Consider the following 16,788-nt stretch of genomic DNA (forward strand, 5'->3'; position numbering starts at 1 on the left):
GGATTGTGGCGCAAGTATATAGAGCTGCTAAAGCCAGTGCAAGGCGTGGAAAGATACCTCAACCTCCTGAAGTGCCAGCTGACGAGTCTTTGCCACCAGGAGCTGATGCAAGGGTTGTGGCGCAGGTGTATAGAGCTGCAGTGGCTAGAGCTGTAAAGGATGTGGCTAGTGCATCTGGAGATGCAAGAAATTTCTAGCCAGGTAGACTTCAAAGAACTGCTCAGAGTGATGTGAGGAGTAATAGACAGACAAATAGTTTTATTTTTTGGTTAGTGCCATGCTACAGAGATGCAGAACAAAGTGGTGTTGGATTTTAAATTTGTCTTTTTTTGTGGTTAAATCAATTAACATGTTATAAGTTTTAGTGCGTGAAACAATTATGTTACGCATCCCAACAAAAACTAGATAGGTGTTATAAAAAACCAGTAAGCATACAAGGGGGAGGTCTCTTGAGTAGTGCATTGGTTCAATTTATAGAAGGGACTAGAGATAGAGAAATTTCTATCATGATTTGAGAGAGATATGCTTATATAATGTTTTAGTAAATGCAGAACACTGTAAAGAGAAGAGAGAGTCAAAATCTTACCCACAAGAAGTTTAGCCAAACTTGTAGACAAATACATAGCAGGATGAGGATTTGCAGGAATCCAATAGTTGATCCATGAATTATGACAGACTAGGAGTCTCAGTGTTAGAGAGTGAAATTGTTGTAGAGTGTAACCAATCAATTCCTTAAAATCACACGCACTTGCAGTATACATTGTCAACTTCGGGAAAACAAAAAGTACCGCTTTCCTTCCTCCATTTATGCAACCCTACCAGTACAAATATCAACACACATTAAACACCAAATAGTTACTTTAATAGCAGAAATCTTGTTTTGACTTTTTATTGACCATGCCGTACCTAGCACTGGTGTTAGCTCAACAGTACAGACACAGTACACATGCAGAGTGTAAATACACGTGAATATTGCACGTGCCCGTTTACTCCTACAGCTGAGAAAAATTTGATCCCTCTTTTTCTCTCATCATCTTCTTCATCGCCCAAACACAGATAGACAGAGCGAGAGAGAGAGAGAGTGTGTGTGTGCGCGTGTGTGAAGAAAAGAGGAGAAAAGACCGAGGACTAAGGAAACAAAAATACAAAGATCAAATTGAAACCCTAATTTTTCGGATTTCCATCATCAAAATATCCAGTCGTAAGAAAAATCTTGATTTTATTTTTATTTCTATCTTTATCCATTCGATTAAAGGATTTTTCTTCAATTTCTCTAAATCTCTGTTATAGGGCACTTTCAATTTGATTAGCTTTAGCTGTAGTCTTGGATCGTTCGATCCATTTGATCTGGATCGGACGATTCATTCACTTAGAATTTGATTCGCTGTGGAGAAAAAAGATTAAAGTCTTACATGCAGATCATGGTTCCAAAATTGAATAAATCCTTAGATTAATACTACTTAGGTATTACTTCATTTATTTTTCCTTGTAATTTGGAAACAACAATCTGGTTTTGATTTGAATGAAATCTGGTATTAAATGCCCAAATCTGTACAGTTTTCAAATGGGGTGTTTCTTTTAATCCATTTTTAGCACATGTCTTGGGGCTTAATTTGTGTTATAATTGCCTTTTTGCAGATTGAACTTGAAAGCAGCGTTTATTCGTGTAAGCAGTAAGTACATTTTATGGCAGTTTATTACTTAATTGTACTTCTATATTGTGTTTCTTCAGTATCACTCTCGGTCTCAGTATCAAGTACTTTACTATCATTCGGAATTCTGTTCAAGTTATTGAATGCTTAATTTTATTTGTTCTTCTCTTTTTGTAGCATTATGTGATACCTATTGTTTTGTTTTCAGTTAACAAACTTGCATAGGCTATTGACTGAGTTTTCTATAACATTATTTTTTGGTTGTGGGATTTTGAGAGCTAGTTTTGGAAATGAAAGTGTCCATGTTATACTTCGAGAATGGAGTTAAGAATATGTTACTGACGAATGGAACCACTCTATTTTAAGTTGGTGGAAATTTTTTGCCCGCTTGTCCTTCCTTGTGTCTTTTTTTTGTTTCCCGTACGTGGGGTTTATTGTGGATAATTTAACAGTATGCATATTACTGTGCAGAGTGAAAATAATATAATACTGGTCTACGTTGAAGCATTGTACACAAAAACTCACTTCACACATGCACAAAGCAGGCAATATGGTCAATTCATGCTGCCATACCAGAATACGTTCCTATATAAGCTGACTGATTCTGTAACATCACACTTTTAGTCAGCATGAGTTTACCATTAAAGAATTTATTCATCAATTCATATGTCATTGGCTAAGTTTTATAATCACTTGATTTTATCTGTCTTCAATCTTAGGCTAGCTTTATTCTCTTGGAACTGGCAACTGTTCTCAACAGAAACATTTACCTATATTTCAGGTTGGTTTACCAGATCTTGTTTCTTCGTCAGACAATTCAGTTTTCTGGTTTATCATGTGGTTATTTTTGCATATTATTACTCTTCCCTATTCTGGTGTTTCTGACCTGCTATTAAGGTTTTAAATAGTTATTTTGATTCTTTGAAGATAATCTGGGTCCTGATAACATGTTGCTCGTACTTTACATACGCCATTTAACTCTCATATAGTTTGTATACTTGTCGTTTATTGCAGGTTATATGGTATCCAGCTTAACAAAGTTATACTAAAAGACTTTCACTCACCTATTCATGGTCGTATAAGAATTTCTTCCAGAATTTCGATGTCCTTTATGGGATGAGAAGTGAGGCGAAATGGTTTTGTACTCTAAAGCTCTAATAAGATGGAAGATACAAGAGAAGATGCCGGGCCATCGGAACCAGGGTCTTCTAATGCTAACTGGTGGCCGTCAGGACTTATGGACAAATTGCGATCTGTTTCTCTGGCTCAAGAAGAGAGTTTGAATGGTAAAGAAATGTACAATCCTGACCGAGATGACCTGTCATTGCAAACGGCGTCACAAATTCTCTGGACCACAGGGACGCTTTCTGGAGCAATTCCTAATGGTTTTTACTCTGTCATTCCGGTTAGTAGTAGAGGCTTATGTTGCTTTCCAAAATTGACAGTTTCTACTTAAAGACAAGAAGAATTGTTTCTTTAGTAATGCATTTTGCTGTAAGCTATTATGGAAATAATTTTTCTCGGGGTTGGAAGATCTTAGATACCCTTAGTTACTCTTAATAATCAGTGATTACTTTCTCCATAAACTAGTTTTTTGTTTCTTCTGAAGCATGAATCTATGATTTTGTTTGGTTGGTTGGTTGTCAAGGATTTGAATTCATTGTCTGAGAAACATGCTTGGTTTCTGATAGAATTGCTATACCCTCAGGAGAAAAAACTCAAGGAACATTTCGACCACATTCCTTCTCCAGAGGAAATTCATGCTCTGGGTTTAGAAGGTTTCCGGGCCGATATTATCCTGGTTGATGGTGAGAAAGATAAGAAACTATCTCTGCTAAAAAACCTAATGGTGGCCTCCGTGCGAGGTTCTAACCCAGCTGCAATGATCAAGAAGATTGCTGGACTGGTGAGTTATTTATGACCTTTTTAGCTATGCAGCTCTATTTTGTCATTCACATTCATATATAGTGAGACATAATTCTTTCAGTATTAATGCACGTTACCATTGAAGTAATTGTTAAACGTTGTTGATTGCGTATAGTTTAGTTTAACTTAAAAGAGATCTGTGTAATTCTAGTCAGGGGGCTGAGTATAAACTCTTTTAGCAAAGGTCAAAAGTTATGTGGAAAATAGCTGCATAGGATAAATGCTTTATTTTCTTTTGGTGTCATTGACATAAACATCATTCCAGTTTACATTGATAGTAACATAAAAAAGTAAATAATATACACTGGTTTCAGATATATAATTGGGATTTGGAAGCAACATTTTTGGCAATGCTAACAGCAGGAACACCGGAGCATAATCTGTAAATCTTAAGCTATGTTTAACTTAAGTTTATGTTATTTCTACCTTATATATACACAAAAGTTCAATTTCTAAATTGGCGTGTCCACTTGCCACTTAGCGCATAGGTGAACATATACTTTATTATATATGTATATGAAATATTTGATTAAACATTACTTGATTAATAATGGGCCCCACTAATGTAAGATCTGTTATAGGCAGCTTATACTTGCTATCCTCCTAATACATACCGTAACTTGGCTTAAGGGGGGAAAAGTAAAAGGTAATGATATATTACTATATTAGTAATAATGTTTAAACTGGCACCACAAATATTACTGTCAATACTAGGTTTGCCCCATTTTGGCTCAGAGATTTAAGATGATAGGTCAGCCTTTTCAGATCCTTTCTGGATTAGTGCAACGTTCCATTAGGTTCGTATTGCTTTCACTGAATTGTATTATTTCACAGAAGTCATCTATACTATAACAGGAATAAATTTCCCTAATAGCAGTTTTTTTTTTTTCTGCATACCAACTTAATTATTTCTTAAGATCTGTAAAAAGTCTTAGCAGCCTTTCATTGTTAAAGATACAAATAAGATGGGGTTGCTCTTAGTGTCTCATATTTTCCTCAAGATGTTTGCCATTAGATTGAATAATTAATCTTGTAGGAAGTTTCGATTGCAATACGTTCAAGATTTCTTTATTAATACTAGTGAACTTCCTATAGCTTGTATATCAGTAATTAGTTCTATGACTTACTCAACATCAATCATTCAATATACATTAATGATATTTCTTATCAATGTTCATTAGCCATTTAAAGATCTAATGACGGACCTAAGTTTGATCATGTTTTATTTCTTTTCATAAATAAAATTCCCCATAATCTACAGGCACCTTGACTTTTGTAGTAATTACATGAGAATTCTAAGTGTATGGTAAGTCACTCTCTTGTGTATCTCTTGTTTTACGCTCACAGCTGATAGCAGTGGAGTATTATCTTTTAAACATGAATTTTGCTGGTTGACCAAAAAAAAAATAAACGAAATAGTTTTCAGGTAATCCACCTTCAATGTAGAGAACTTACGCCTTGTTGTTGTTAAGTCTATGACTCCATATCTTAGAAAACTAATTGGAAATAGTCGCTAAGTGAATGAGTCGTACCTTCTATTACAGTTTTACTTTGTTTTACATATCTGCACTTGTACATAACTCAACTTCCTTGTTCAGGTTTCTGACTTCTATAAGCGACCAGCTTCTGAACTAAGTCCTGCAAAAGCTGCACTTGAAGACAACTCTCATTTTTCGGAGAGTCGAGGTGTGCAGCTTTTAGGACAGATAAAGAATGGCTTATGCCGACCACGAGCTATCCTATTCAAAGTTCTTGCAGATACTGTAGGGCTTGAAAGCAGGCTGGTGGTGGTAAGCTTTATCTTTTTGTTTCCCCATGGTAAACAACTTATGTTATTCGTATATTTCTTACTCTCAGTGATTTTGCATTTTTCTATTTCTCAGGGTTTACCTACTGATGGTGCAATTGAACACACAGATTCATATAAACATATGTCTGTGATTGTGGTGCTGAATTCTGTGGAGCTACTGGTTGATCTTATGCGTTTTCCAGGTCAACTAATTCCATATTCGAGTAGGGCGGTCTTCATGTCTCATATATCTGCTGCAGGAGAGAGCGACTCCGCGGAGAATGATTCCTGTGATTCACCTCTTGAACCAAACAGTCCTCTCTATGGATTTTCAGATAGAGCGGATGTTGAAGGGTAAGTTGATAATTCCTCGTCTTCACATTTGAGCCTTGTTTCTTTTTTAACCGTCCTTAAGTTGCAGAAGTACTGTTTTTTCTTTTTATAACTAGCTAACCTTGTGCATCTTGGTGTATATAGAATGGTAACATATGTTTGGAAGGCTTTTTCCAAAATCTGAGTTCACATATTCTTGACTTTTTTGAGTAACCTTGTGCATCTTGTGCTGTATTTTGCCCGTGGTTTTCTGTTACTTTCAACTTTTTGTTACATGGAAATAAGTTGGAAGGTATATGTCTTATGATGGATTGGATAATAAAAAATGCTCTGAAATTGGGATTCTGCAGAGTATTAAATTGATCATAAAGTTAGAGGAACGTAATTCTCACCTTTCTAGGGGTGGTGGTGTATAACATATAATTCTCTACTGTATATTCTAGTGACTCGTGTAAAGCATTTTTATTAGAACTTCTCCGGGTTTTGAGCTTTGATATTGTCGACATGGGTAAAAATAATATTGGTCTATATTAGCTCATGTTGAATAGGAAAACCAGCTTGTAAGTTGTTGATCGTTTATCATCTGGACAAGAAAAAGAAGTCTTTTTTTTCTTTTTTTTTGTCCGAAAATCTGGAATAGCACGGGTTCTAAGGTGGAGGGGTATTTTATTTCCTTAAAAGCAGATTGTGTGACTGGTGTCATTTATGGTGAGTACGATACCCTTAACCCGAAATGATAATTATACTGTATGTATTTAGGGCTTGCAATTCCTCTTTTCCGTGTTGATTCGTTGGATGAAATCCTTGGGTCTAAATGAGCACTAAATTATGGTCGTTTCACATGTCAAGCTCAAGTACACCCCTTCTCATCCAATTTATTGTGGTTTCAAGATCAGTTCTAGGATCCTTTAGTTCTGAGGTACGTTAGACAAACAATCTATCCCAAGCCATTGTAATTGTGTCAAGGACACAAATCTTGTTACTCTCTAGTGTCTTCGCTGAATTTCTTCTTAGTTGTATTTCTGTAGATTGAGTTGAACAATACTTTCATAAGATAGGGCGTTTTCTCTGATCTCGAGCCAGGACTGCGGTGAAGGCTATAGGTAGAGGAAGGGGGAGTTGTAGCCTTGTAGGGAGTTTCTCGGGAATATGCACTGAACTGGTCCGTTTTATTTCCTTTCTTAGTCTCTCTCTCTATACAGTCAGGACTGAACTGGAATATGAACTGAACTGCTCCTTTGCATAATACTTTCATAAGATAGGGCCTTTTCTCTGATCTAGAGTCAGGACTGTGGTGAAGCTATAGTTAGGCGAAGGGGAGTAATAGGGAATTTCTTGAGAATATGCACTGAACTGGTCCTTTTTATTTACTTTCTTAGTCTCTCTCTCAAAATCTGTTGATCGTTTTAGCTATCTCTATGTTGAATCTCCATGGATTAAATGTAATTCCTTTCTCATTGGTTTTTACGCTTGGAGAACTAAATCCTTAATTTAGCTATCAGTCTTAGAGCCACTATACTATCGTTGTTTTCGTGTCCTTAGCTGTTAGGTTCAACTTACTGATATAACAATATTTATTTTAGCACATCTAAGAACTAGAACCATTGATGGTGCTTCTTTAATACAAGACAGTCGGATGCAAGGACAACTGGAAGAAATAACAATTTGAGGGTAACCATATCAAGGCTGCTCTGGGAGAATTTTAGTTTTTCTTCACTGGTAAATAAATCCAAGATAAAGCGAATTTTCCTAATATTGAGTAGTTTCTTGCTATAGTATCTTCTCGATTATGACGCCATAAGTTGTATGGCAGAAAAGCATTGACATAATATGATAGTAAAGAATCCGATTAATCTTATGCTACATTAATCTTGAAATAAATGAGAAGTGGAATCTTTACTGTAACGAAAGAGCTGCACTGGTTTTATGTTGGATAATTTCTGCCTTCCTTACGTATATGGAAATTATTTTGATCATCTAGATCTTTTTGCCGTGCTCTGATTATCGCTTTATTCCTTTATAGTAGTCCCGAGCAAGATGATACCCTTCATTGCTTATACCAACGAAAATTCGAAGCATCTAGTGCATCAGGTTCTCCAGCACGTAATATAATGTTGCGAAGAACGACCTCCAGTGAGGGAAAGCTAAGGTAGGTTTAAATATTTTCTAATGAATTTATTAGAAGTAGTATCCAATGCATATTATGCTATTAGAGTTTCCAAGAGTTTCCAGCTTAGTACCTGCATCGCTGTCAATTCTAACACTGTTTAGTTGTGATGTAATTGTTTTTGATTTTTTTATTTCACCAGTTTATCACATAGTGATCCCAACATCGCAAACAATATTTGGCGTCGTAGTCGAAGAAAAGTAATCGCGGAACAACGGACAGCTAGTTCAAGGTTTTACTCTTTCATCGTCTACTTGCCTTGGCATGTTATTCGGGATAGAAATTGTACTAATCTCCTTGAAACTTGCTTACTAGTTTAAGTATTGCGCTATGTGCTGTTGGATATCTATATGATAAGAGGTTTGCTAGACTTTATAGGTTCAGCTACAGAGTAGTAGGGGCAGTACTTGTTTGGATTATCTGTACATTCCTCAGTATCTTAAGGAAATGTCATGTTGGTTAGTCTCTTAAGGAAACGCCAGGTTGGTGGGGATGTTAATGTTCACACTGCAAGGGACTTACCATTTCCATGTGGTCCCTAGGAAGTAGTGCATTAAATCATGTACGCACGAGCAGTATAAACCGGACTTGACCAAAATTAATAAGTTCCTTTCTGTTTAGGTGTGTTAATGTGTTCTGTAAACAGATTCAAGCTTCAAAGTTATTTGGGCTTTGAGGTACTCATACTGACACAGAGATAACACCCCATTAGAAATTTACATAACTTAAATAGTAATATCAAGCTCACAGTGATCGCATGAGTGAAGTTAACTGGATGTACATCAAACTATGTTTTTTTTTCTTGTAGTGGGTTAGGTTTGGTTATGTTTTTCTGTTAAGCTGCATTAATCATTTAGTTGGTGCATTCCACCAATTATCAGATTCCTCTAATAACACCGTGATACTGTCCCACTTAACCACTAGCCGCAATATGATTTGGGTTTCCCCAGAAGATATCATTCTTCTTAGGAGGGGTCCAAAGGTAGGAAAAGCTGTGTCTCTTGCCTGATACAGACCATGTGAGGTCCTTAATTCATATTATTATGAGATTTCAACCTCGTTGAAAAGTGCCTCTTTTTTTTGGCAAATGCTTTGTCATTTCTCAAATTGGTTTGAATCATAGGCTTTAGCTTACCTATTTGATCTGTTACAGTTGATGCCATTCTAATGCCCTGAGTATGGGCGTTGTACCTATTAGTTTCAGACTTTCAGTGCTTTAACTTTTACTTAATCCCTGTACCACGTGGACGTTTTATTATTTCTAGGAGGAAGATAGAGCGCTTAAAAAGACGAGTCTTTACAATCCTTGATTCCGTTTCAAATTTTCGCTTCATCACGTTACTGTGTTGTTGGAAAACGTACTCCACTCAAGTCTGATCCTACTACTGTTGGCCCAACTTTACACATTCTTTGGTCATTTGGGTTTTACTTACATTTTGTTAGCATCCTTAGTTTCCAAATCAAGCCTTCCCAATCAGTTGTCCCAATTATTGAAATCATTTCAGAGGTTTTCCCTGACTTTGTCAGTGTCAACAAACAATTCGAAATACCTTGACTGATACTACTATGGTGCTCCTTGAGTGTTTGCTGATATCTCTTTGTTCAGTGTTGCTTTATTACTTCCTCAGATGAAATGGCGTATAAGTTATATGCTCCTATGTTTTTGTTGGCTATTTTGTAAATCTCTGGTCATGTGAGTGAGTTGTAGATTGTTTATTTTTTGTTGCTGTAGCCTTTATGTAGTCTTCCAAATTCATAGATAGCTTATTCTGCCCAAGTCATCAATTCTGCTCTTTATGGGACCACAACTTTATCATGAGACAGTCATGGTATATTATCCCTTTTATAGCCCTGTGCTCCTCTTTTCTTTTATAAGTTTCAATGCTCCTACCTCTTGGATTAGAACTTCAGCAACACAATCTAATGCAAAGTTTAGCATTGGTTTCTATCATGTGAAAATAATCAGCTGCATTCCTCCCCTCACTTACAGATGACTTCAGGTGTAATCAAGCTTCGAGCTATAACAGTATTTGACAACATTTTATCTCCACAATGTAGCTTCATACTAGGAATCATGTTTTCTGGGCCTTTTTTGATTCTGCAGACATGTCATGTAGTTTGGGGTTTTTGGTACAATAGGTCATAGTATGTTATCATTCAACATTGGTACACCTAAAAACACATCTGACCGCTATCAGTTATTAACTCAATCTCACCTTTGTCAAAAAATGTTTTATTAGTTAAAAGTAAAGACACTAGCCCAGGTAGTGGCACCACAGTAACATGTACATCTTTTACTCAATTTGTATTTTGTATTGAATCACTGTAAAACTTCCTTGTACTTGTTTTCTGATTACTATCACCTTTTGCAGTCCAGAACACCCCTTATTTCGAGGACGTGGACGCTCCATGCTCAGCGGCAGTGGTAGACAATCATTTAGAGAATATGCAGATGATTTAACTCCATCAAGGTCATCTTCTGTACAATATATTTCAGTCTATAACTTCTCAGTCCTTCTACGTGTTACTGCAGTATCTCATTTCATTTCATATATAGTCATGTTTGTGTAACAGTTTTCTGGTTTTTTGCTGCTTTAAAATTATTTGTGCTTCCCTTTTATGTAGATCTTCTCATACTTCACCAAACAATTTCTCTGAGCTTTTCCAAAACATAGCTCTACGATACAATGAGCCATTTTGCTGTTGTGGTTCTGTTTTTTGATGCCTTGAATGCATGGATAAGTCTTACGCGATTGTGTTCCCAAGTGAAAGGTTATTGCTTTTGTTATGTAGATATTTCACCAGAATCAAGTAGTTCAGCCGATCCTTAAGATGATGAAAGTTGCTTTTCCAACCATCCGTACGAAATTGAGATTTATTTTCTGCTTGTGTGGATTGTTAATGAAAGTTGTGTGGCACTGTGGCATCTCCTCTTTCTTTGACACATCCTTTTTATATAGTTATTGCTTTATTTATGTCAATTCACCAGATTCTCAAGTAGTTCAGCAGATCCTTCATATAATTTTTTGTCATATATGATTTTTAACTTTTTATTGTAATGTCAGTTTTAGGTTCATTACTGTAATTCAGACTTGGCAAAAGCTCTCTCTCTTAGTGAGTTACTTAGACTTGGGGTTGAATAACTTCCACCTGCCAACATGCCTATGGTCGTCCCTACCATATTGCCAGACTTTTCCATACCAGATTCTTGCTAATTACTATTCCACACTTTTACATTGCTGATGGAAACATCATGTCAGATTAGCAGGACTTTTGAGTTGAAAGAAAGGATAATTACTAATCTTTCCAATTTAGTGCAGTAGCTTTTAAGGATGTCTGGTATAGGATATATTCTGAGTTCTCGATAACATTCCAAATTCATGTGTATCTGTATTTGGTTTTTTGATGACATCCAGTTGCATTAGAAATCTGTGATGTTACTGCTTGTATTTTCCCTCAGCCATTTCTTTTAAGATTTTGCATTAGTTTCATTTTTCGGAAGGGTTAACATTCTTTATCGTGATTGTACTTCTAACTTGGTGAGACTCTTCTTTACGCCTATGGATCTACATTATCTTTTTAGTATGAATTAAAGTGCTATGAATTTTCGCAGGTCAGATGGTACCTCAACGTCAGAGACTCGTAGAATTAGAAGGAGAAGCATCAGCATAACTCCAGAGATTGGCGATGATATCGTAAGGTTGATTTCTATCCGTCTGCTACCTTTTACCAAGTTTTTGCTACAGTGAAACACTTACTTTACTAAGAAGCTCTTTACAAAATCTGCTGGAATGCATGTATATGGATCCAAAAAAGCCATCAATAACAATGTAGAAAGGCGCCGCCTTTGAAGCAGTCTAGGTGATGTGTCACTATCAGAGTTTATCATTTTTGACACAGAAATCAGTAAAATGCTTCAGTATTTTTGGAGCTTTTCTGGGTCAATGAGTTAATTGCCAGAACTTACCATACCGATTTAGGCTCATTTTAATACAACCATCAAAAAATTCTGTTTGACTGCTGATCAATGGATTACAATCATTAGATTCTGTATTATGGTAATGGCAAAGTCAAAAGGAATTTTCCTCAAGTTTAGTATGCAAGTTATCCTGGTTGCAGATTGTTGCCAGATTTGGTGGTGGTCATTCCTGTTGTTAAATAGATTACATACTCAAGTTATCTATACAATGAGAAAGTCAAAAGTATAACTAACGACTGAAATTATATACCGGACATTCCTAGGATCTGTTTTTTAGCTGCAGTTTTCTGTGAAATGGGATATCTATATCTTGTTCATGATGACTGTCTGTTATCGCTTTTAGTTTTCTACGATGATTATTGTCTGTTATCGTTTCTAATGCTCACATCACATGTCCAATGAACACAGGGCTGTGCGAGCTATGAATGAAACCTTGAAGCAAAACCGACTGTTAAAGCAACAAGGTCATGACGGATCAGTTTCTAACTCCCCAACTAAACTCGATAGTCCAGATCTCCACAAGAATGTACGTATTTATACTCTGGTTGTCAGCGGTTGCATTACAAACATACCCTTGCTTCTCTTTAGCATCATATCTTCCTTTCTATTGGCATGATTTTTTTTTTTCCTGTCTGTATTTTGATTTATTTCTTTCAAGATATTATGAATTGACATCAACCAAAACCCCCACCTTCCTTTCTTTTTCTTAATTGGTTATGGAGTTAAATTCAAATGCAAAGCTCTTCAACCGTTGCCACCAATTTGTTATAACCAGCTCTAAAGAATAAAACTTGCAGCACGAATACCTTGTTATGTAAAAACCGAAAAATCCTTGTATTCCAGGTTAAGATTACAGTAGGGTTGAAACATTAAAGACTGGAGCTTGACCTCATCGTTTGGTATATTAGGCTATAGAATTAAGTTGCATGCACTAACTCTCTCTCTCTAGCTCCCTCCCTGGGCAATTATAATCAATGTAAGACATCCTGAAAACTTTCTGGTAAAAATTCACTGATGACGCTGATATCCCACCTACAGAAGTCTAGGTAAAAATGATAAAAATATAGGGATTAAACCATGAATGGTGGAATTTCCTTTTTGATACCTTGATGTTGTACTGAAACTTTCCTGTTAAATACATTTAATACACTCAATTGGACATTTCACGTTGAAAATAGAAATTTTCTTATTTGTTGCCTCAGTTTAGAGGCGAGATATGATTGGATGTGGATTATGTATCTTTTGCATAACTCTTAATAACAGGAACAAATTGTATGTATGCTTAAATTATTTTGAGCAGCTTGATATGGTGCTTAAATTATTTTGTGTATCAGTTACCAAATTTTAGTCTGGATGAGCGTGATAAAATATCAAGTGAAATATCTGGTAGATATAGTCATCCTGGAAAGCAACCAAGTTCACAAACGGCAGTATCACTACCTTCATCTCCTCGTGCGTTTAGAGGCCATGATTCTGAGAGAAGTGCGCGTCCGCATTTTGTTGGAGATGAGTTTATCTCAACATGGAACAAAGTCCTAGAATCTTCGACATTTCTTAACAAGCCTCTGTTACCTTTTCAAGAATGGAATATTGACTACTCGGAGTTAACTGTTGGAACTCGTGTTGGGATAGGTAAGCATTGTTCTTCGAAGGGTATTACTGACTCAGTTAGAATCTGCATACCGTTTCGCATGTATGTTTGTTCTGAAAGAATGATCTTTACTAGTTCAATTAGAGGCGGTAAGATTGAACTAATTCTAGTGGACATCTTGGTTTCGAGTCCCTTTCTTGTATATTAATTGTCATCTAGATAATGGTATTGATTTAAAAACAGAACAAGAGAAGCTCCAGGAAAGCCCCTTCTCTTCTGTTCTTTTCCATTGTCAGCTCGTACTCAGAGAATCATTGTTTCGAGCTGAAATACCATGTTTATTTTAATTCCAATGCTATAATGACCTAACTAGTTTCTAGAACACATACTGTATCTCGTCATATCCATATGCAATAATGATACGGATGATACGTGTGTCGCACACGCTAAGCCGGTAAAATAGAACAAGCCACAACTGCGAACTTGACTTGCACACATATAATTACTTGTTCTGTTTTTATGTGACCCACTTTTCAGTATTATTTTATGTTCCATTAGATTTGAAAATTGCTGCAATTACATGCCAGACATTTCAAATGTAAATATATAGTTTGAATGAAGACAAGTAGTACTAGTGCACATAAGAGAGACACTCAGCATCTATTGTCAATATGTACAAATACCCAAAAGCCCCCCTCAACGGTGGGCCCAGTGTTCATATGTTTGAGATGGCAAAATCTAGTAAACAAAGTTTCCTTGGTACACAAATATATTCCTATGGGCATACTTACATATAATGTAGAGGAGTTCGAGATTCATATATTATGACCATGGGCTATCACCGCATTTCTGATGACTGCTCAATGTTCTCCTGTGCTTAAGTACCTGATTTGCAATGTCTCAGGAGTGCAAGGGTTATAACTTATTTTTTCTTCATGTGTTTTTGTTGAAGGACCATATTTCCTAGTAACCCTATCTAACTTTTCCTATCTGATTTTAGGTTTCTTTGGAGAAGTTTTTCGCGGAATCTGGAATGGGACAGATGTTGCAATAAAGGTTTTCTTAGAGCAAGATTTGACTGCCGAGAATATGGAAGACTTCTGCAATGAAATCTCTATCTTAAGGTATCTTTTCGTTTATCTTTTGATGAATCTGGGATTATGTATTCCGTTTTTCCTTCTCTGACATAGCTTTTCCTTCTTTTCTGCAGCCGCCTTAGACATCCAAATGGTACTTTCCTACACTTAAAAGTGGCTTTCTTTCCGTATTCTCTTTTTATACATCTCTTTTGACCACATGTAAAAGCTGTTCACGAGGGTTATGTATGATTCAAATGTATGTTTATCTTTAAATACATAGCACTTCTTATGAATAATTTAACCAATTCCATGATCATGTTTCGTGTTTCTTTTTCTACTTTATGCTGCAAGGAGAAATACTTATTACAGAAGGTCTTACTTGTGTAGCTACTGTGTCTTCCTATTTCTGCAGTTATCTTGTTTCTTGGAGCCTGTACAAGGCCTCCTCATTTATCAATGGTTACGGAATACATGGAGATGGGATCCTTGTATTATTTAATACATATGAGTGGGCAGAAAAAGAAACTCAGTTTGCGCAGGAGATTAAAAATGCTCCGTGATATTTGCAGGTGTGTTCTTAGATTTCGATATCCTTAGTTTTTTGACTTTTCAGTTGGTAACTACTTGGTACTTCAATTTTCTTCTTGGGGTCATTTTGCGTTTCTAAAGTTCTCATGCTCACCTTAAATCCAACTGACAATCACATTCTTTTGTTTAAGATAAGTTGTCTTTAAGGAATGACCCAGATTAAAATGATTAAATATCCAAGACCTCCATGAACAATGAGTTCCCTGGGGATCTGATTAACAAAGACCTTAATGTAGTAGCATATAGTACATGCTAATGTGAAGGCACAAAAGAAGAAAGGGCTGAGGGAACAATCAATTTCACCTCATGGCCCACGGTTTCAATATGAAATGTAGCAGTGCGAGTAATCCTCAAACGTAGGGACTTGGGTAATTCATTTTGTTTTTGAGGTCATGCATTAAGACTTCCTACTAGCCTAAGTGACCTACTTTGTGGATATTGAGTACATATATGTGCAGAAGCCTGTGTATATTAATCTGATTTTTCTTTCTTGTATGTCATTTAAGGGGATTGATGTGCATACACCGAATGAAGATCGTTCATCGTGATGTAAAAAGTGCAAATTGTCTAGTGAATAAGCATTACATGGTCAAGATATGTGATTTTGGTCTCTCAAGAGTGATGGCTGAATCTCCCATGAGAGATACCTCGTCAGCAGGAACTCCAGAATGGATGGCTCCCGAACTTATACGCAATGAACCCTTCACGGAGAAGTGTGATGTATTCAGCCTTGGTGTGATAATGTGGGAGCTCTGCACTCTGAACCGACCATGGGAAGGTGTATCCCCTATGCAGGTGAGTGATTTTTATGTTCTTGTGCTGTGTTTTTGTATTCAGGAACAGATGTCCATTTCTCTGAAAGTGTAATATGAGACGACGAAAATTCTGATTTTAAAGAAGGATCAAGTATGCAAGTATTACAAGTCTATATTCATATTGGATGTATACGAGCTTAAACTGTAGCAAGAAATCCAATGAAGGATATCAAAGTAAACAATATTTTAATTTGATGGTTTTCTGCTTTTTAGGTTGTTTATGCAGTTGCTAATGAGGGTTCAAGGCTGGAGATTCCTGAAGGTCCACTAGGGAAACTAATTCAAGGTAATCTCAGATTTCCATTGGCTGCCAAATTCTCATGACAAATGGGATGGGGATTACATGAAATCTCACTTTCTAATGATCCTCATTGCAGATTGTTGGGCTGAGCCAGACGATCGACCAAGCTGTGAGGAGATTCTAACTCGTTTGCTCGACTGCGAATACGCACTGTGCTGATTGCCAGCATTTTTTTGTTGATGTTGTCAGGTTTTTTTTTTTTTTTTTTACTGTAAATTAGATATGTAATTCTGAAAACAGATCGTTATCAGCCCAGTTTTCCATAGTAGTTTTCTTTTGTATCTTGTTACACAGAATGTATGGCCCAACCTTTGAGGTATATGTTGAAAGCAATAAGAGGTTTTCTTTTGACTAGGTTGAGTTTAGGTTCTCACGGACTTCTACTGATACTACCTAGAATTTCAGGATAACAGATCATCATAAATAGTGTGATCAATTGAGGGTTTGAACCAGATTTTCACTTTTTTGCCAACTCCAATGATAATGGTCTTTTGAAGTGTTGGTTACGTCCACGGTCCACCAACCACAGTCAGCATCAGTGTACATACGGCTGCCGCCTTTAAAGTTC

The 16,788-nt window shown here is 36.4% G+C and overlaps 1 protein-coding gene across 9 annotated transcripts; it reads left to right on the forward strand.

The window, feature by feature from the left end:
- The first annotated feature begins 1,048 nt into the window (after positions 1 to 1,048).
- LOC113297012 (serine/threonine-protein kinase EDR1-like) lies at positions 1,049 to 16,580 on the forward strand. Of its 9 annotated transcripts, none has more exons than XM_026545386.1 (19): positions 1,049 to 1,201; positions 1,639 to 1,673; positions 2,372 to 2,433; positions 2,667 to 3,057; positions 3,361 to 3,558; positions 5,177 to 5,368; positions 5,462 to 5,721; positions 7,724 to 7,849; positions 8,010 to 8,099; positions 10,240 to 10,338; positions 11,481 to 11,567; positions 12,255 to 12,372; positions 13,181 to 13,478; positions 14,438 to 14,561; positions 14,648 to 14,667; positions 14,929 to 15,085; positions 15,611 to 15,899; positions 16,133 to 16,205; positions 16,297 to 16,580. In XM_026545386.1, the coding sequence occupies exons 4-19, from the start codon at positions 2,815 to 2,817 to the stop codon at positions 16,377 to 16,379; spliced, it is 2,457 nt and encodes an 818-aa protein (XP_026401171.1). In that variant the 5' UTR covers positions 1,049 to 1,201; positions 1,639 to 1,673; positions 2,372 to 2,433; positions 2,667 to 2,814; the 3' UTR covers positions 16,380 to 16,580. The 9 variants fall into 9 exon arrangements, with proteins under 9 accessions (XP_026401171.1, XP_026401176.1, XP_026401173.1 ...); XM_026545391.1 differs by having other exon boundaries at positions 7,727 to 7,849; positions 16,297 to 16,554; XM_026545388.1 differs by having other exon boundaries at positions 1,639 to 1,666; positions 16,297 to 16,554.
- Positions 16,581 to 16,788: the final 208 nt, after the last annotated feature.

Source organism: Papaver somniferum, chromosome 7 (genome assembly GCF_003573695.1).
Source record: "Papaver somniferum cultivar HN1 chromosome 7, ASM357369v1, whole genome shotgun sequence".
In the NCBI taxonomy this organism is placed as follows: domain Eukaryota; kingdom Viridiplantae; phylum Streptophyta; class Magnoliopsida; order Ranunculales; family Papaveraceae; genus Papaver; species Papaver somniferum.